The sequence below is a fragment of the Brachyhypopomus gauderio genome, chromosome 2 (assembly GCF_052324685.1).
Source record: "Brachyhypopomus gauderio isolate BG-103 chromosome 2, BGAUD_0.2, whole genome shotgun sequence".
Lineage (NCBI taxonomy): Eukaryota > Metazoa > Chordata > Actinopteri > Gymnotiformes > Hypopomidae > Brachyhypopomus > Brachyhypopomus gauderio.
Window position 1 is genome coordinate 19,126,478 of NC_135212.1, and position 21,451 is coordinate 19,147,928.

The 21,451-nt window shown below is 43.7% G+C and overlaps 2 protein-coding genes across 2 annotated transcripts; one reads left to right on the forward strand and one right to left on the reverse strand.

The window, feature by feature from the left end:
• The first annotated feature begins 1,598 nt into the window (after positions 1-1,598).
• Positions 1,599-12,239, forward strand: loxl1 (lysyl oxidase-like 1). Its single transcript, XM_076989670.1, has 7 exons — positions 1,599-3,104; positions 6,105-6,213; positions 6,390-6,527; positions 8,592-8,748; positions 8,898-8,993; positions 9,503-9,618; positions 9,908-12,239. The coding sequence occupies exons 1-7, from the start codon at positions 2,006-2,008 to the stop codon at positions 9,912-9,914; spliced, it is 1,722 nt and encodes a 573-aa protein (XP_076845785.1). The 5' UTR covers positions 1,599-2,005; the 3' UTR covers positions 9,915-12,239.
• Positions 12,240-18,725: 6,486 nt separating this feature from the next.
• Positions 18,726-21,267, reverse strand: scamp5b (secretory carrier membrane protein 5b). The gene is made up of 6 exons (XM_076997312.1): positions 21,261-21,267; positions 21,031-21,150; positions 20,410-20,566; positions 19,442-19,543; positions 19,098-19,215; positions 18,726-18,905 (listed from the first exon to the last, which is right to left on the reverse strand). The coding sequence occupies exons 1-6, from the start codon at positions 21,265-21,267 to the stop codon at positions 18,726-18,728; spliced, it is 684 nt and encodes a 227-aa protein (XP_076853427.1).
• Positions 21,268-21,451: the final 184 nt, after the last annotated feature.

A 21,451-nucleotide genomic window follows, 5' to 3' on the forward strand; every position in this document is an offset into this window, starting at 1 on the left:
ACGTTGTACCGTTTCCGCCAAGAATGTGCTGTGAAAACCATCATCCATCTGTGTGTTCCACAGGATTTCTAATGAGCTGCCTGAAAATGGTTGTTCACAACTGGCCTGTTTAAATACATGATCTCAGGAGGGCACCCTGATGAATGCTAGTGATGTCCTTCAGCGCCAACCCAAACACTTAGCAGGCCTCTGACTTTTGATAACATAACAAAGAAATCTGATGCTTGCAGACCCACATAGAATTTCTGAAGAAATCAGATCTTGTCTTTTCCATCATTTAGGGAATATTTACAAAGTGTTTTATGCTGGTAGTGTTTAGTACCTATGAGTGTTAACAACAGTAATAACGTTATTTATCAGTATTTGCTGATGCTAACAAAGGAGCTTAAGAGCAGCTCTAAATCTGAGCATTCCATGGTCGGGCTGTAATTGTCACACTCCACCAGTTGTCAGTTGGACCCTACTGCTCGTGTGACTCCACCAGTTCTCAGTTGGACCCTACTGCTCATGTGACTCCACCAGTTCTTGTTAGAGTCTCCCTCTTTTCTCTGCCCCTGATCTCCTCTTTCTCAGCACTCTCGTGTGACTTCACCCTGTAACCACTGCCTCCTTCTGATGCCTCACCAAACCATTTCGGTGTTGTTATCACATTCTGAACATCAGTTCAACCATACAGACCTTCTAAATCAAAACGAAACAAAAAAAAATTGTATCACTTTTTACAATAAGCTTAAAATAATAAAATAATTTCATTATTATTTTTTCTAATTGAAAATAATTGAGTCATTTACTATGTTTTGGTTGTGCATACTTCAAACTATAACAAAGAGGGAGTGACTAACAGCACAGAGTCCTACAGCTAGTTAGTGCTGCACACAAGCTGTCTTTGGCCTATTGTGCATTTGGAAGTAGTCACAAGGGAAACCCTCAAATGGGGCTGCAGAACAGTCCAGCTTTGATAACACCTCCTCCTTTACAACACAGCAGCAGTCCAGGGGAACCTAATGGCACTCCACAGAACACTTAATGCACTTTCTGTATGTGAAAGATGTTTTTTCTTCCTCAGACTTAATGGAATGAACCGCTCGCAGTTAAACCACCTGAGCACAAAGGACCTCTGTTTCTTTGATTTCATTTATGTGATCTGCAGGTTTTTTTTTTTCATCACCGTTTTATGGAGAAATGTTTATCAAACGAGCATGGCTGCCCTTTTTATCAGCTCATTTGGCCAGATCTATTTGAAACAGATCTGGGCTTCTTTGTACCCCATTAGATACTTCTCATCTGTGAACTATTAAAATGATGAGTGTTAAAAAAACTGCTCGTGACTATGGTGAACCCAAGCTGTGCACTGAACGTCCTTGCTTGTCCCCATTGATCAAAGGAATCTGTGCTCGGAACAGAACATGAGGCATGCTAGCGATCTAAGTGTCTCCACAGATGCTGGTGTTGACTCTGGAAGTCCACAGGTCTGGCAAAACAGCTCTAGCACTAGGGCCATGTGGCATCTGCACTTAAAGGGAAAAAAGAGTCAGAGTGCAGGAGAAAAGGGGGGGAAGTTTGGGAGAGGTTTTTTTTTTTTTTCCCAGCCCATTGTAAGCAATCAGAGACGCAAATAGTGAAGTAGAGTCAAGAGCAATAGGCAGTCTTCTCCACAGACTCTGAGAGCAATGCTCAGTCCACTGACAACAAACCCACACCCAGACTATCAGGAAAGGGAGGATCACCACACCGCTGCCTGTTCTGGGGCCTCAGAAGTAGTCGTCCTCTTAGGTATGCCTGTACCACTGACAACTCAAACGACCAAGTTTTGGCATTGCTTCTGAACTGTAAAGGCTTGAAATGGACACTGCAAAAACCCTCTCTATGGCCGTCTTGCTCAATCTGGATCAAAGGGTTGGTTTAAAAAGTTTATGTTTGTTCTAAGGGTTTGAGGGTGTGTGAATTTTAACTTGCAGAAATTTACTGTTGTCATAAGGATTTTGAGCATCCCATGTAAGTGAAGATGGTGCCAGTTGCTGTCATGTTTTGTTGGGTATGGATGTTGCTGGGCACACTCGGGGTTTGGTCGCAAGCTCAGCCCCAGGCTCAAGGTCCTGAGCAGGGGCAAGACTCCTCCTCAACCCCCTGGAGGCAGATGATTCAATGGGAGAATAATGGTCGCTTGTTCAGCCTGTTAAACAGCGGAGCTGAATACATCCCTGCACGGGGACAGGAGCAGGACAGGAGCCACCGCGTGCTTTTAGCTGACAGCCCAAACCGCAGATCCAGACCTCAGGGTGGAAACGTGCGCAGGCAGGCACCGTCCAGACCCGGCTCGGAAACCGTCCGGGGCCAGGCCCGCCATCCCTTCGGATTTGGCCAGGTACCAGAAAATTGGCGCCAAGGTACAGTCGGGACAGGTGAATCCGGGCGGTTTCAGTCATCATCCTCCTCCGGCACTCGTTACAGAACTTCCCCAGGCTCTTCATCCTCATCGTCATCATCTTCCTCATCTTCCCTAAACGTGCCTTCCTATCCACAATACCCATTCCAGCAGCAGCCCTCCTACCCTGTGCCGTACGACCCTTTTGAGCCACCTTTCCGTGGGACAGGATACTCAGCAGGCACGGGCGGTGGAGGATATGGAGGAGGGGGTTATGCTGGAGGTGGTTACTCCACTGGGAGCAGCTACTCGGTCGGGGCAGGTGGATTCAATAGCGGAGGGTTAGCTCCACTTCCCCCGAGGTCCGACTTTCCCGACGACAGCTACCGCTACTACCCACCTTACGGTCAGCCACACGCAGCAGCTCCCGTCCAACCCGCACAACCCCCATTCTCAGATGGTTTGGACCGCCGCTATACGCACAGCTTGTACAACGAAGACACGGCAGGCATCCCCGACACATCTAATGCATCACCGCCCCTCTCCGCCAGAGTTCCCGTGGGTGTGGGACCAGCAAGCCAGCCTGCTCTGCAGAGCCCCCAGTATGAGCAGTTCCCACCCTTCGGAATGCCCCAGCCACGGCTACCATTCCCTCAGCAACCTGCACGAAACCCTCTCACCTCCAACACCGCGGAGAGCAGCGCCAACGTGGGGAGCATCTTCCGGCCTCAGCAAAGAGGTACCGTGTGCAGTGAGCATGCTAGCTTCAGACAATTCATTTCATGTGTTGCATTCCTTCGCTTATAGTATCTGACTTGCCTCCCCTTATGTTTTTGTTTTACGTGCATAGCAAGAAGAGTAGTAGCTGTCAAATTTTAAGGCATCTCTCTAATTCCCATCTGTTGGTTTGTTGGTCTGTATTTTATTTGTACCTAATGATGGATATCTATTCTTTGTAGCTAAAAAAGTTTATTGAGCTGTAACTTATTTACTGTGGACTATAGTGTAATACAATGTTTTGTGTACCATAAAGATGCTAATACATTTGCACAGCTGGTGGTAATGTGAAATGGATGCACGTGTGGAGCTTGCTTCAAACCATCTCCCCTTCTCTTTGAGGGAAAGGAAATGAGAGGAGGGAAAAAAATGAACGAGATCTAAAAAATGCAGCTCTGCTGCCATCTCTGTGTGTTTCCTGGCAAGCCTGACCCTTTTGGACTGGACAAACTGAAAGCCCAAGGGACACAAACTGCACTGCCTGATTCAAAAGTTATTTGCTTGTGCAGCTGGGAAGGGACGTTATTTTCTAGGAGATTTCTCTGTTTGTTTCTCCCAAATCCCGAGCTCTCCTCTGAACTCCGAGAGTTTTCTCTGACATCATGCATTCCCCAATCCCCTTGCACAGCGTTTCAATTTACAAACAAAGGCTTTGCAAGTTCACCCTTTGCTAGTGGCCAGGTTGTTATTAGAACCAGGTGCTGCGGAACCTGCGAGTGCATGCGTAGCATATGGATTGGCAGTCTGCATGAAATGTTTTGGGGAGTTGGTAAGAGTTATGGCAGTGACTTCATCAACGCAGAGGGGGCGGGGGGTTGCAAGGGGCTAGTTTCCAGGGTGAATGGTCCTACTATATGCAATAAAGTGTGGGGTGAGATACTCAGGGCTAAATGCAGTTTGTGGTGGGACTGTGAGTGTTGGGGAGGGGGGGATATTCTAACATATATATGGAAAATCCCCATCACACATGGGGTCCATTGCCCCAGGAAATAGAAAATATTTTGCTGGCTCCAAAACTACAAATTGTGTGAGTGTGTGTGTGTGTGTGTGTGTGTGTGTGTGTGTGTGTGTGTGTGTGTGTGTGTGTGTGTGTGTGTGTTAATTGGAATGGGCAGGAGGGTATTCTCGCAGGCCATATGAACCTCAGACCCAGTCATAGCAGAGTCCAAGACTGTAGGCTCATTTCATGAAAGTCATGCTACTCTTTCTCTTACATGTAATTGATCCACTCCCTTTTCAAAGAAACAGTCATGAGGCTGACAGAAAGGGGTGGACACCCACTTTATAGGAACTTACAACAGCAGGAAAAAATGTGCATAAAAAGGTTGAACTGGACATTAAGAAGTTACACGATCACAGACGTGGGTGTTTCTTGCCTGCCTCATTTATTATGATATATGATGAAATAAGTGATGACACAAGGCACGTTTACCCTGAATGAAACATACTGTGCATTTTTAAGGTAATACTGCTCATGGGCTGCTGAACCTTCTCAGCACTGTGTGAGATTCCACACCTACCACCTTAAACCAACCACTCTATTTGTTTTAAAGTTGACCTTCTTGTTAAGAACTTCCTGTGATGCCATATACTGTATAAAGAAGTCACATGTTTCACATAATTTAATTATTATTATCTAGTTATCCTTTGGTGTAAGTGCCTACTTGCATGAATGTCTGTTAATCAAGTCCTGAAATCCTGAAATACAGAATACTAGGTTTTGAACATCTGCAGTGCTGTTTTAGTTGTGTCTCCACATGGTGAGCACGGGGGACATTAGGAAGCCAAGATGATTCAGTTTGTTTTGCTGTTGTTCAAAGCCATTCAGTCCTACATCACACGTTTATGCATTGGGTGCTATAATTGTACAGGATACATGCTGTATGTCATGTCACTTGTCTGTACACATGAGCATGGCAAAGGTAGCTTTTAATATACTCTATATGGGTGTTTAATAACTCTCGCTCTAACTTTCTCACATGAAATTAGGTGAAATATGTTGGAATTATGTCGGAACCCGATACCAGGGGGTTTGTGCAGAGGGGTGCATGAAATGAAACGAGTAAACATTTCTCAGACATTTCAGATAATGGTTTGTATTTCTTGAAAGCACTTGCTAACCAAGCGAACAAGGCCTAACCCTAGGAACACACGGAAAGCCTTGTTAGGAGTAGGAGAAGGCAGAAGAGACCTCTACTGCAAAGCTTTTCACAGTCCTGTTACACTATTTGCTAGACCTGACCCAGGAAGCTTCCAGAAGCTTCCAGGAGAGGCGACAATGGGAAGTGTATTCAGAGCTCTCACTGAAACCAGTCATTGTGCAGGGAAAGTGCTTCTGTGTTTTACCAACAGCATTTGAGCAAGTTTAAAATCATTATCAAGCTGGTCCCTTTTGAACCAGTTCTTGGTTCCATGGTTGTTTATGCCTTTCCTCTCCCTGGAAGTGATGCAAACATTAGCCTGGACAACTACCGATGGTTTTGTTCTTCTCTATTTATTATATAGTTTCTTCTTTTTAAACAGAGCTGGTTTCAAGCCTGCTGTGGCACCAGCAGGGAGGTGAGATCACTTTGGTGCTGGTCCTCAGCACCTCAGCTTTCACTCCCCATCACGTATCATCTTTCTGTTTGAATTGCTTTTTCCTTGACCTTGAAACTAGACTCCATTAAATATTGACATAAAAGCACATTTATTTTAAAAGCTTCAGTATTGTCTATTGGTGGATACTTGCAATTCAGATTGCAGATTTTTAAGATTCATGTTCCGGAAAGAAAGGAGCCAAGTGTAGAGTTAGATTTTGGGCACAAGGCATCCGCTAAATATTTAACATGATAAAATATTCATCACGTTTGAAGGTATTAGCATAATGAATTTAATAATGGCATCACTATATGGACTCCGTAACAATTTGTGCTTATTTTCCTAGTGATAAGGGGCCTGCTGTCTTGTCTCTTGTAATCAGGTCTGCCAGACCTGGTTCCCGATCCAAACTATGTCCAGGCTTCCACGTATGTGCAGCGTTCCCACATGTATTCCCTACGTTGCGCTGCCGAGGAAAAGTGTCTGGCCAGGTAAACACTTCCTTGTTTTCTGAGGAAACGTCAATGTTAATATTCACTACCTGATTTTCCCTATTTCGTAGGACAGACAATGGCGAATGACGCTCAAGTATGTGTCTAATGTGAATGGCGCTAATGAAAAGTTGCAGTCACAACTCTATGACCCACATAGTGTTTCTTATTCACAGCACAGCCTACGGTCCTGACAGCACTGACTATGACGTGCGGGTGCTCCTTCGCTTCCCCCAGAGAGTGAAGAACCAGGGGACGGCCGACTTCCTGCCCAACAGACCCCGGCACACGTGGGAGTGGCACAGCTGTCACCAGTGAGTCTGAGCCAATCACTATCTCCCATCAATCTGTACAGTGAGCGTCACAGACAAGTTTGGTTTAAACCAGTCCACAGGAGTATGTTTATTCCTAGATCAGCGCTAAATCTGAGAGCACTCATAGCAGCCTGGACTGAAATACAGTCTTTGACATTTTTTTTCCTGTGTCATTTTTGGCAGCTTTTAAAAAATTAGAATGAAGTGTTGTCACCAGCTGTCAATATTACCAATCTAGAACAGCTCTTTAGACTAGCATCTGTTTTGCATTTCATTTTCATGCTAGCAAAGACGCCACTTTTTACGGATACAGATGAAACCTCTGCACTAAAAGGAAATGAATGTTGAATTCTTACTGACTGCCTGGTTTAGATTATGACTACTCTCTGTGAATCTGACTCACACGGGTTGCTCACTCTCATTAGCTAGGCCATTTACCGTATGAAGAGTGTCAATGAAAAAACATGCTCTAAAACATAAACACTGATGATGTTTGAACGGACTTGAAATTCCACTTTATATTCTTGGTCCTCCGAGTTTTGTTAGGGTTTTTTTTTTTTTGGGTGCACGGTTTAACTACAAATGATGTTTTACTACTTTCATTGTTATCCTGCAGAAAATTACCCATCCAGTAAAGTCAGAAGTGATTGGTACCCATTACCCAAGGTTACAGGTCATTATTTATGCTGGTGCAGTATTAGAGATTCCAAAGGCAATGGCCATCAAATATGATTTCAGTGTCAGAGATTACAAAGTTAACGTGTGTCAAACACAAAGATACATCGGCATTAGTTAATTCATATCTTTTCCGTCTGTGACATGAGAAGGGTTTCCTCACCTTGATAGATAAGTCTCATTGAGGATTTAGTTGAGGCTACCATAGTTTTTAATACTTGCCATGTAATATGAACAGAACCAAACAAAAATCTACACAGTACAAGTGTTGTGCTGTAGTCATAAAACAGCCCTCAGTAACAAATTTGCAATGTAGATAAGCTGAAGACCAGTTGCCAAATAAGCATGTGTGATGCTTGTATTCTGCATTTCATTTGAGTTTGTTTACTGTGCATAAATTCTCTGGACAGAGGTTTGGCCCTTTAGCAACAGTGATTACTACTAATTAAGCTCCTTTGCTCTCTGTTTCTCTGAGCTGCTCTCATTAGCAGTTTCGCCTCAAAATTCTTACACTCTTTCCTCATAGCAAAGACTTTTTGGGCTTATTTAAATTTTTTTTTCTCAGTGAGTTTAAATTCTGGCTCGTACTGCAGCACGTACAGACCGTCCATCTAAAGAAGGTTACAAGCAGCTGGACGGCATGTTACCTCCCAGGCCGGGGAGAATCGCCCTGGTTATGGGAAGCATTTTAGCCCAGTGGAAAGTCTGAGGCACTCCCTGTCAGTCCCTCGTCTCACAGAACATGCCTTGTGTTTTGCCCTTTAGTAAACCCTTGATGGCAGTCCAAAAAGCTTTTTTTTACCAACACAAACCATAAGGTGAACCAAGGGTAGTGACATATTGAGTTTCGTTTTGATTCAACATTCTCCACGGCTTACATCATCCGCCCTACCCCTACCAGAACACGCCTTACCAACAGAACACTTAAGACCTGTGCCAGGAACGTGGCCTGTATGAATATCAGTAACTTACAATAATGAGTAATGTACAGTTGTGCGCTGGTGACTCACTGGCTTGTTAATATTTCACATTTGTATATTAGGATGTACTGCATTGAACAGAATCATCACTGATTCACTCACAAAGGGTGAGGTGGGTCTGAATTGAGGGTTTTAGCACTAGTCGCTGCTGGTTCAACAGTGCTTTGCAGTAGTTGGTGACTGATTGAATTGTCCCTGTGGCATACAGTGCAGATATTAACCACAAGCGCTGTGTTCTCAGTGTGTCCTGGACTGACATGCAGGATAAACAAGTCCAAATGGAAGAGAATTTGCTGCGTTGTTGGTTTTATTCGATTATATTGTGTAAATAAATGGACCTGTGCACGTCTATCTCTCCCCCTCCCACACACACACACACACACACTGTCTCCTTGATCTCTCCCCACAGACACTACCACAGTATGGATGAATTCAGTCACTATGATCTACTGGAAGTGAGCACTGGAAGGAAGGTAGCGGAGGGACACAAAGCCAGCTTCTGTCTGGAGGACACCACGTGCGATTTCGGCCATCTCAAGCGTTACGCCTGTACGGCTCACACACAGGTGAAGCGTCTCATTACTGCGGCCAGCTCATTTAAGTCACACTGGTAAAAGCGTCTGTAAAAGCGCCAATATTCAATCGACACCCACTTAGTAAATATGTGTAGATGGGTCAGCGAGACCTGTTAATTCTCAATTTTCTTCTGTTTTAGGGTCTTAGTACAGGTTGCTATGATACATACAATGCAGACATTGATTGCCAGTGGATCGATATCACAGATGTCAAACCAGGAAACTACATTCTGAAGGTAACAATCTTACTCACCTGTGTGGCCTTAATGAAATCCAGCACTCTCACACAAAGGCTGCCTCTCCTATAGGCCTACATTTGATTTCTCCTCAGACCATTTTGAACACTGAAAAATCACAAACAAATCTCGGGACAATTGGATCATGGAGATTCGATTTGAGATGATTAGTAGGACTGGAGTCATAAACCATATGACCAAGCATCAAATTTGCTAACAAATTAGCATTTTTTTTTTAAGTAGCATGGTGCACAGCGCGACCTGTGCTAATAAACAGTATGAATACAGGCATGGCTAACTTCCCTGGGAAAAAAAACCAAACCAAAAGAAAATGGCTTATTCGTTTTGACCCATAAAAGAATGACACGCTTTTGGTACCGAATACCTTTAGCTGAAGGACAGTAGGCTTGTCTCGAATCAGATAAGACACTGGAAATTGCTGTTACGAACACTTATTAAAAGTACGGCCTATAATGAGATATTCCCCCTCTCTTCCATCTGAATTCCAGCTCCAAGTTAATCCCAAATACTTGGTTCTTGAATCTGACTTCACCAACAACGTCGTCAGGTGTAATATTCATTACACAGGGCGCTTCGTCACGACAACGAACTGCAAGATCTCCCAGTGAGTTCAAAACTCTTCCCTTAACTTTAATTAATTTCCCTTGAATTTAATGTCCAGTACAATGTGGAATCCACACTCAAAGAAATCCAGGGAAATGTATGTGGCATCTCATATATCGACGCACATTTGTCATTAATCAGCTGGCTGTCTCATTCAATAGACGTCCAGTAGCAGGACTCACAACACTAATTGAATCCTAGGGCTTGCACAATTTTCTTACACTGGGTGTTTGTATGTCAGCACGCGTGTTTTACTGTCCATGTAATTGTTTGTTTGCTTGTTTGTGTAGATCCTGAGATTCACTGGGGCAGGACGACTCTCTGAAGCTAGGGCTCCTGGAGGCGCTGTTCCATTGAAATGTGAATGGTATAAAAGTTGACATGATTTGTTTTTTCTTTTTTCCATGTTTTTGTTGTTTTGTGAGTTTTTTACGGTCCCTTAGACCAAGCGTGAACATGGACTCATGTATTGAACTATATTTACAGCCTCATTCACACCAACACTGAGGGGTCCCAAATAATTTCCCCTTCACATTGTGCCAAACACACACACACACACACACACACACACACACACACACACACACACACACACACACACACACACACACACACACACACAAAAACAACATGTATTTATACAGATACATAAATTGTTCCTTAGGGGGATAAACAAACAGAAATAAACACATGCAAAGAGAGAAAATATGAGAAATACAAGATTATTCCTAAGACTTTGGACTGCTAAGCTTTTAGTCAGTCTGAAACACTGGCAAAAATATTTGGCACAAAAATATGATTAAATGGAATGGAGTCTGTTTGCTGAAATGTAAATGACTGAGCCCAGAAATGATACTGTCAAATTGTAAATCACCAATTCATATCAGGAAAGGTCCCCTAAGCCCTCATTAGTACTGTCTGGAGAAAGAGACCACACAACAGGAAGCAATAATTTCATCGCAGTCAAGGTAAAATAATCATATGGATGAGGGAAATTTTTCAGAACTCTAGATGCATCAGTCATTTTACTATCAATCCATATGTTCAGGAAGGTATGTTGAGCTTGACCAGTGAAGCAATTTAATATACTGAAGGTTTGCCCAGGCCACAGGGAGCTAGAGGGATCGGATGAAGGGATTCCATCTGTGTGATGAACCCTGGCGCTTGGCTCACAGGTGTATGAATGCTCAACACTTCTAGTGTCCGTGTGAAATCAGCTTTGTTGTATTCTTGAATATTAATCTTACAGGTAATATATAGGCCTCATTTTGCGAGTGAAAATAATCTAACAAAAGTCAAGTATCAATTGCATCTAGCAGTTGGCAGCTTTGTTTTTTCTTTGTTTTTTTTTTGTTTTGTTTTTCACCACAGTGTATACTGTGGATTAAAAGCCCAATTTAGGTCTTGAGTTCTTCTGTGTCTGAACCTTTTGAGTTAAACGTGTATCATGTGAATAGTAATGCCCAGTTCTGGAATATATATATTGTTGCCTGAAGCCATCCACACTGGTCAGATAGGTTATCATTAACTTTATGTGACAGCCCACTAGTGTTTGACTTTACGTAGAAAAGAAAGGAATTAATTTAAACTGCATTAATTTTCTCTGTTCTTTCAATTCAAATGTCTCAAGTACTGTTTTAAATGAATTATTGCTGTATTTTATTTTATATTTTTACATTCCAGGCATTTATGTTTCTCTGATCTTCAGATATGATTCTACCTTCATTTGTTCAATAGCTCTGCTGCATCGGAATGTAACTCTGACGATACTACTGTTGCAAAACTAAAGCCGGAAGCTTGATGTCACTGACAAGCTCAATGCCATGTCAGCCTACCTCTGAGAGAGTTAGCTGTTGTTTCCAATGTGCGGAGGGCACTTCCCATTTCTGCCACACTCAAAGGAACCCACACAGTCTAAGTAGCACATTTTAATACGTCATTATTTAACATGTCACTCTTTATGTTTACATAAAATGTGCCTAGTATCTCCTAAAAAGCATTTGGCTTCATTAAATTTAGACAGGATTTATCAGTAACTCTAGAAGGTGATAAATCCTTCAGTTATACATTTCCAATTTTTCATTTAAATCGTCAACAGATATGAACTTTAAAGACATAAAAAAATATACAAGCCATATACAAGCTACTCACTCTCAAAGTCTTTCACTATGCTTTAAAAGGCCTTTACTATGTAGGCACGTTGCATGATTGTAAATTCTTAAAAGCCGAACGCACCGGCACATTTCTGCCTGTGTGCCTTTCTCAAAGTACAGCAGACCACAGTCCATGTGCCTCACCCAGGGGACCAAAGTGGGGAGAATCAGTGCTGATATTACTTATTCTATTCATTTTCTCCATTTATATCAATGACATATTGTATCGCATTCCACTAAGCATACAGCAACTTTGGTCGAGGTGAGTAGACTTCTGTAGGTGGGCGCAGTAGACTTCTGTAGATGGGCGCAGTAGACTTCTGTTGAGCTTTGACTTAGAAGCTTAGCGTGGAAAGGTGGCGTGGCGACGTACACGTGTGCCAGATCACACGTGACCCTTCGAATCACAATTTTGTGCCAGTTGTTTTCTTTGCTTCTGTATACTGGATCAAATAAAGCCGAAAATGTACGACCAGCAGTCTGTCGCCGTGCTGTTACAATGCCCAGGGAAGTTTCACACATTGATTCCTGCACCTTCCAACACTGCCTGTGGTTAATAGTGGCCCAAACAGCAAACACAGGAAGCTGATCGTGTCTCACAATAATTTTATTGTTGCCAACAGCATGGAATATTTATTCTAGCTGTCGTTGCTTTTGAACTGACATCTAGATTAGTTGTCATTTCCCCGCAGAATTAAGAGGTGAGTATGTGTCTAGTAAAGATGAAGAGGTGGAGGACTAGCTCCAGCCAGTCAAGAGGAAGAATGTGTCGTCGTCTTCCTCTCTGTGGTTACTTGATCTAACAGAAGAACATAATGATTGTGAAACATGCATTGCCTGCCTCTCCATACTGGAAAACACAAAGATGTCATCTGGCAGTTAAATGTGGGATAGCGGATGATAGCGGTCTGGGATGCTTGCTGTAAATTTGACGTTTGCTTTCAAAATGCAATGAATCATTTGCATCATTGCACATGGGGAGAGTGTTGACATCCATGAATGGACAGTTGTTCTGTATGTGACCATCAAACTGAAGTGGCCCATTTCGGTGCCTTACCCTCCATGGACACCTCAGAATGAGGACGACAGCGTACTGTAACACAGAATGATGACTCCTGCACATGGAGCCCTATGTGTGCTGCACATGCTGAAACATTACAGTCCCTTTGGAGTCAGAAGAACAGCCCAACCCATGAATGACATAACTCTGCAAGGCATAATATTGTCAAAATAATAATACAAAGAAACATGAAGTGTAAATCCATATAGGACTACACTTCAAAAACATATAACATCAGCAACATAATAATAATAATAATAATAACCTATGTACACAACATTGCATGGCCACCAAAACAGAAACCTGACGTGAATCCTTGAAGCTGTGGATCTGAAGACTGAGGCGTATTGCCAGCAGATGTCTTGGCTCTCTTACTCAGTTCATTAGAAGGGAATAGCAAAAACGCAACCCAGCAGAGCGCTGCATGAAGGGCCTTTTGTTGAAGCACCAATACTTGGATATGCTTAAAAAGAGAGAGTCTTTGAGAAACATGCTACCTCCAAAGGCGAACACACACTAACGCACTTAAATGAATGGACACACACACACAAACACCCAGCAATTACTGTGATTATCAATTAAAGGGCAGTCTGTTGATTGTGGTAATTTTTAGGGGTGCACTGTACCGTGCCCACAGTTCAGCTGACGCCCATACGTGCTCAGTCACCAGCGTCCCTAAATGGGCCAGGCAAAGGAGAAGGGGTCGTGGTGGAGTTCCTCTCCCATGACATCAGGCTTGGAGCAGGGTGGGAAGACTCGAACAAAGCTACGAGTGTTTCACTGTGATTTCAGTGTGATTCAGCTCTAGAGTAAACACACCCAGGGCCACTCTTGAGACTTCTCTCACATTAGACAGAGATGATGGAGTGAAGGAGACCTGCTACCCCTCACTGCTCAGACAACAGACACAGAGCGTCAATGCAGAATTATAGACAGAGAGAAAGAGAAAGACAGGGATTGAATAAGTAAATTTTGAGGCATCAATCAGATCTTTTACATTTTGTGTGTGAGTTACATTTTGAGTGTGGGTTGTAGAAAGGTGACAACAATGAACTCAAACTGCATGTGGAAGGCAAATGTTCATTTAAAATGTAAAAAAAGACCTGGATGCTTAGGTCTAGGGTTACATGGAAACAAGGATTTCTTTAGGTTAACCTGCGATGTGATGATTTTGGACTGCCATGACCCGCATTCACCCAAAGATAAACAAACAAACAAAATAAATAAATAAACAAAAATCCAGGGCTTTGTTGCGAGGCCACAGTTGGTGTGTGAGAAGACGCCAGGCAATTTGTGCTTCGGACCAGGTCTGCATCACGGCACCAGGTCTGCATCACGGCACCAGGTCTGCATCACGGCACCAGGTCTGCATCACGGCACCAGGTCTGCATCACGGCACCAGGTCTGGAGGTGATTTTTGTAAAAAGAGGAGCCCTGATTTTGCTTTTAATCAAATGACTAACGACTCACTACATGGGACACATGTCACAGGAGATTATCTTTAACAGTGCAGGAGGGTCGAGAGAGGGAGGGAGGGAGGGGGGAATGAGAAAGAGAGGGAGAGAAAGAGAGAGAGAGAGAGAGAAAGAAAGGCTAGACTAGGGAAAGATCTTTCACTTGAGAAATGAGAAGAAGCAGAAAAACAAAACCATCTTTACATTCAGCCTACCAGCTCAGCGATCAAGTGCCATAGGCCAGTTAACAGCTGTTAAATGTTATTTGTTTGCCCTTGTCGTTAGAAGGGAAAGGCCATATGGGAGTGGTGGGGGGGGGGGGGGGGGTGTTAGGGAGCGGCCCGACCCACGTGACCCTCTACCACGCCGCTCGACGGCTCCCACGCTCCGGGCGTCCTGTTGGCAAAATCCGTCTCATCTGAGGTTTCCTAGACAGGGCTCACCTGTCGCTGGTTGGACACAACAAAAAACAGCCCCACCTTCCCAAGGTCACTCCATGCGTCAGGGACGGTCGGGATGATAAATCCTCATCACGACCAGCTAGGCAAAGTGAGGCAAGGATATGCGAGTTAACAGACCAAGGCAATCAAAACAAATGGGGGGGGGGGACATGGGCGTAGGCCATTGGGCTCTGCTCCTCAGTGTATTAGCTCATCCCTGATGCTGTGGATTCCCACCACATCCCACATTACTCTCCACTAGGGTGGTGCCACATTCTCCAAGCAGACCTGGGGCCTAGTTTCTTGTTCAAGAGCGGTGTACAGAACCTTTCAGCTGGGACCAATGACCGGTTGAATGGAGGTACAGGTGTCTGCACCTTCTGAGCTTCAGACACTCACTACAACTGCAACCACACCACTCGTCATTCCAAAGTTCAAACCCATTCCTAAATTCACACACATACGCCTCACGACGCTCTGAACCTTGTAACAAAGCTACAGCACTCTGCATGCTTTATTAGGCACCATCCTTTTCCTGTTTACTTGTAGCCTTTTTTTAGATAGCACAGATGACGGGAGTAGCGTCGTTTGTAAATGTTAAGCGTTTGTTTGTGTGTGAGTAATGATCAGGCGATGTGAACATATTTTTGACCAAGAGCCGACAAACATCAGGAAGCATTGTGAGAGAGCAAACACAGTTGTTTGTTGGGTAAGGGCAGCTTCACCAGATGTGTTTGCTCAACCGTTTCCTAATGAAACACGACTCAGTGAATTCAGACACTCAGTATAGCTGAATGCATAGACTGTGGAGGGAGTGCAGGGTGAGTGTTATACATGCAGTATGAATATGGTATTGATCTCCGTACCACGACACAGCGAGGTCTTTGAGAAGCCCTGACTGCAAAATGAAGCCTGTGAACTCAGAGAAAATGAAAAGTAAATAAATGGAAGTGGAATAAGCCCACTGGAGAACTCTTTCGAAAAAGCATTGACAAAAGGGAAACAACTGTTCAGTGTTTAGACTGAAACAGGAATCTCTGCACGTTGGGGTTTCACTCATTTACACTTTCTCTTATGGGCCGACTTAACACCTGTGTACCTGCTTGGCTCAGGCTCAAGGCAAAAGTAAAGTAAGTGTTGTAAACTTGTCACACTGGGCAGGGTGGGGTGGGATGGGCTTGCGAGAAGCAGCATCTATATTTAGAAATATAAGCCCATACGTATAGAGGATGTAATGTGGACTTTGGCCATGTCCATTCCACTAAAAAGCCTAAATAATTTTAAGCAATCCCTAGTATGAGTGAGGGAGAAAAAAGAGAAGAAAAAGAGAGGGAAGGAGAGGGTGAGAGGGAGACAGGAGAGAAGGTGAGAGGGAGACAGGACAGGGTGAGAGAGACAGGAGAGAAGGTGAGAGGGAGACAGGAGAGGGTGAGAGGGAGACAGGACAGGGTGAGAGAGACAGGAGAGAAGGTGAGAGGGAGACAGGACAGGGTGAGAGAGACAGGAGAGAAGGTGAGAGGGAGACAGGACAGGGTGAGAGAGACAGGAGAGAAGGTGAGAGGGAGACAGGAGAGGGTGAGAGGGAGACAGGACAGGGTGAGAGAGACAGGAGAGAAGGTGAGAGGGAGACAGGACAGGGTGAGAGAGACAGGAGAGAAGGTGAGAGAGAGAAAGGAGAGAGTTTGTATGTATGCATTGCTACAGCATGACCGACCCCTCCCAGAGCCGTCGGACATAAAGCCCCCTGTGTGCTCCCTGGCCTCTACGACTTTTCCCGCGCAGCGTGTGGCCTTTGCCTGTCTGTCTCTCCTTGTTTCCACTCTTGCTCCCCCCTCCCACGTCATGTTTTTCATGTGAGGCTGCTGCTTGGGCCTCTGTGCCCCAGACGGGGAGAGGCTGGAGACAGTGGGCCGAGAGGCGGAAGGTCTGGGAACACAGGTTATTAGTCTCAGCTCTGCTCCATCACCGACCCGAATACCACGGCGGACAAATGGGATCGAGGCTTAATGGCCGTTACTTCGGCGAGAACCCGATTCCACGACAACAAAACTATCAGCCTGGGGCTGTAATGGGCCTCCGGTTGGGCCTGGACAAATACTGTGTGATGTACATATTGTTTATACTCCTTTCTTAGACTTTAAAACTTGATGTTTTGCTGTAAATGTTGTCTTGCAATCACAGCCTACAGTAAATAAATGTAATGATTTTGTTACATTATGCCAGTAAACAGATCTGCAGGACTAGGGCACTGCTGGATTGATTAACATAATGATCAAAGGTTCCTGTGCAATTTCTCTAATATAAACATTCACATGCCTCTGCATTAGAAACACTTATTTAAAAAGGCATTTAGAATATATAGCCCTGTTCCCGTAAAGTGTGTCCTGACCATGTTTGTGCACTCTCCACCCAGCAGTGTCAATGCACGCAAAAAAAAAACCCCACAAAAAACAACAAAAACACAGCAACACTGCTGTGTCCGATTAACTTGCTGCGTCTGATTGCACCAGCACAAAACCACATTCAAGTCGTTAAGATGTTAGCGGAAATGACCGGATCTTTGGTCCCGTGCACACTGACCAGTGTTCGGTGGAGGGAGGAGGGGCTAACAGATGGTGCATGCTACAACAGACACCTTGCGAACTTTGCAATTGTGCACTTTCAACTGCACCTGTAAGATGGGTGTGTGCAATAAAGGGTCCAATCAGCACAGGTACAAGGTAGGTGTTTCTAATATAGTAGCAGGTGAAGGTATTTTTATAGCGTCCTGGGAAAGGGGGCCAATCTTTCTGGTTTCTTTATGAGCCTAATATCATTGCTTAGGGCAGGAGAGTCGCACAGCTAAATTGTGACCAGAAAGAAAGACAAAAGAATAAATCTGTTTAAAGGGCTTTGCAATGTAATCCGGACTCTAGTTGGCCAATCTCAAAGGACACCCAAGGTGTTGTCTAGGGTTATATTTGTGTTTTACTATGAGTGAATTTATTAGTCTGAAAAGTTGATGGAGGACATGGGGGCAATACTGCCAGTGTTCCAACAGGAAATCTGGACTGCACATTCACTCAGAGGATCATCTAGGGAAATTAGGGATTAGCAAAGGATGGAAAAACCTGTACTGGCCTCTGTGGTAAAATAACGTATAACTTGCTTAATGGAACAACACTGCCCCCTATTGGCAGAATCTGGTAATAATTGAGTTGCACCCTCAGGAGCGTGAGCTATTGTTTATTTGTTTGTTTGTTTACATTAGTGGCAAATATAAGATGTTGTTGGATGTATTACAATATTTCTCATGTAGTTAAAACATTTTAAGTACCTGCATATAATGTATCAATAAATTAACACCAAATTCAAAAGATTTAAACAAGGGTAACATTTATTTGTATTGTACTGAATATGACTTAATCAATTACCAATATATTTGCATTTGTGTAAAATAAATACATACTGCATTTATGCATACAATAATATAGTATACTTCTTACGTATAATACTTTACATTTATGGCCAATCAGCATAATTACACAGGCAACTAAAACTTTAAATAAAACAACCCCACCTCCAGCTTTTTCAAGTTACAGCACGGTTACTTGAGACTTTGCATTATGTGTACACTCCTGTATTAACAGATTTGGGTGTTTACTACTTTGTCCAAAGCTGCATACATATTAGAAATGTAGTTAAGTAGATTCTACTTGTTTGTCATGTATTATAGGACAAAATTCACAGACAGCTCCATAAAATGAACAATTAATTTTACAATGATGCTACTTTGGTGGCCCAGCGTAAAAAAAAGAAAAAAAAGCTTTTTCTCACTTCTAGAAGCATACATCTACATATTATCTGTTTCAGATTGCATTCTACATTTTTTCCTCTGGACTGACCAACAGCTACAAATAAATCTAAAAACGGTCTGTCCAGCTACATGCACCACCCCACTCTTCCCTCCGAGCGATACATCCTCGGTACTGGAGCCAACGCTCACGCCCCAGTTCATCCCTTCACATCTGGGTGCTGCAGGGGGCGCTGGAGTGCTGCTGCCCCTGCGTGCCTCCCTGGGAGACCCCGAGAGCAGCCTGCCGCGCTGCCTGGTGTACCAGCGGGTTCTTCCAGGCCCCTGTGGCCCACTCCTCCTGAGCCTTGCTCACACTGCCTCCACTGCCCCGGTAGAAGTTGTGAACCTGGCAAGACGGACCGAAGACGCGGGTCCTAAAAGCTCAAAATAATGCACAACTGACGACGACCTATGGCATCGGGCATCAGTGCTCTTGTGAGAACTGGTGCAGGAGAATATTTCAAGTTATAATGATTGTTTAAGGGCATTTTGGGGCTGTGGAGAGAAGTCCCAGCATGAGTTTAATGAGCAGTCTTACCTTAGTGAGGGCAACGAAGGAGAAAGATGCCACTGCTGTAAACATGATGGTGGGAATCAACATAATGATGGAGGCAAAGAGGCTGGTTCCAAAGAAGGAAACGGTCCCTAACCAGCCACTGGGGAAATGAGAGAGGGACATTATTTTTCATAAAGCACAAGAATAGCTTTTACTATAATAATGAGCAGACAGAATCCTAATAATAATGGTGTCATCTCTATTATTAAACAAAGATGCACAGTAGATGAGTGAATATGTGATATGTGTGTGTGTGTGTGTGTGTGTGTGTGTGTGTGTGTGTGTGTGTGTGTGTGTGTGTGTGTGTGTGTGTAGCTGACTCTTACCAAACTCCCCATCCCGGTATTCCAATGGCTTGGATAATGGTGATAACAACCTGGGCCATGAAGACGAAGAAGAAAGCCATGAAGTTGAAGGAGCTATCTGTCCTGCAGGCAACAGGCGGAGAAGGTGACACGCCTGCAAATAGGTGGTGGACGCCGTAACCTGTCCCACATTGTCAAATCCGCAGGCTTTATTTACTGCACTATAAATACGAGCATTCAGAAGTGTTGAGCAGTGCACACAAGGCCCCATGGTAGTGGTGTCAAACACGGCCCCTATAGCTAGTGTGCTGAGTTATGGTCCTCTATGTGCAATGTCCTGAAAAAATATTTATATTCCAGTTTACACATTCAAATTGTTTCATATCATTCCTACTAAGATTTTGTATTTTAGTAAGAATGTGGTTATGTATGTGTGTGTGTGTGTGTGTGTGTGTGTGTGTGTGTGTGTGTGTGTGTGTGTGTGTGTGTGTGTGTGTGTAATGTCATACTTTATATAATGTAGTATTTTTATTACTAGTATTACTGAGGCCACTGTTTAGTAATGATTACAATAAAAGCATAATTAATCTGTGGCTGGTCCTCCAAAGTAACTTTAATCATAACATTCACTCTTTATGAGCACCAAGTCATTTATAACCATAACATATATTTCTGAATAAGTTATTTATGAATACGCTAATAGTTACAATCCACAGACTCAATTAGTGAGGCACTAATATACCCTATGCTGCATTTAAACCTTAGAATCTTTTACAGGAGGCTACATATTCAATCACACACACACACACACACACACACACATACAGTCTTCTCCTGGTTTCTGGTGCTCAGTGCTCCAACTCCTGTTTAGTGCTAATTAACATGTCCTTTATGAATTTAAACAGCAACACTGTTGTGTGAGCCCAAAGGTGAAAGGCCTGCGTGCTCCACAAAGCAGCACTGGGAAACACCACCTGCGTGAAGCTCACCTGAAGGCTTTGTAGATGGGTCGGAACCAGCACACGTATGAGCAAGGTGTGAAGAGGACCAGCCAGATGATGGACAGGCCAAAGTTAGTCACGCCCCCTCCACCAAACATCCATGCCAAGCAGCCAATGAAATTGGCCGCCAGAGTAGCACTGTATACTAAGAGACAGCACATTGATGTTGGTGAGTGAAACACGTACACAGAGACAGAGAATGATTCTCTGTCATACATCTATACTATATACTGTATCTATACTATATTCTACAGGGAGCACACATCTAGAAACAAATGTATATGCACACATTGCAGGATGAACATAGTGGACCCCCCTCTTAGCAAAAAGGCTACAGAATAATACAGAGCTTAGGTTCAGCTGTATGGGGTGTCTACAGTAACTGATGTCTGTAAATCTCTGCTCAACTACAGAAACCTGATAAACATGGTGCAAGTGAACAAAGATTTTATTGACACCTTAACTAAAATAAAGTGATGAGAGTGTCCGCTCTACATAAGGGAGAAGGAGCATCTAGTCTCAGAACACAGGGGGAAATAAAGTGCTGTATTATGGGGGTGGGTGTCCTTTCTGCCAGAACCCCGTGCAGCCATGCCAAAGGTGACCCACATATCCAGAGGTGGTAGAGGCGTCTACAGAAGGTGCGGTGCTGGTCCGGGATTTCCTCAAAGTTCTGGTAGAAGCACGGCTTCAGGGGGATCAGCTTTGGCAAAGGGGGGAAATTATTTTCTGTTGGACAAAAATAATAAGACAGTTTATCCTAAATTTGAAAATTGAAAAGGGAATGTTTTTGTACCTTGTTTTACATTGATTTGATAAAAAAATAAAGAACTACACACCAGCCATTTGCTGCAGATTGTGTTCCTCTACACACCAGTCTGAAACAGAAGGATACGCTAGTGTTAAGTGTTAACAGTGTTAATAATGTTACAAGAAGATCACGTATAAACGTTAGGGGACATCACTCTTACGCCGACCTCTAAGTCTGAAGTGTTTGCTGTTTGTTTGCTAATGTTATTGCAATGCATAC

Bases quoted from the DNA above. Each gene is read 5' to 3' on its own strand.
- loxl1 (XM_076989670.1), top strand. From the start codon at position 2,006: ATGGTGCCAGTTGCTGTCATGTTTTGTTGGGTATGGATGTTGCTGGGC. The intron at 3,105-6,104 runs GTACCGTGTGCA...TCTTGTAATCAG, and splicing joins CTTCCGGCCTCAGCAAAGAG to GTCTGCCAGACCTGGTTCCC. The intron at 6,214-6,389 runs GTAAACACTTCC...TCTTATTCACAG, and splicing joins GAGGAAAAGTGTCTGGCCAG to CACAGCCTACGGTCCTGACA.
- scamp5b (XM_076997312.1), bottom strand. The intron at 19,544-20,409 runs GTGAGCTTCACG...TGTTGCCTGCAG, and splicing joins CCCATCTACAAAGCCTTCAG to GACAGATAGCTCCTTCAACT. The intron at 18,906-19,097 runs GTAAGACTGCTC...CCGTCTTGCCAG, and splicing joins CCTTCGTTGCCCTCACTAAG to GTTCACAACTTCTACCGGGG.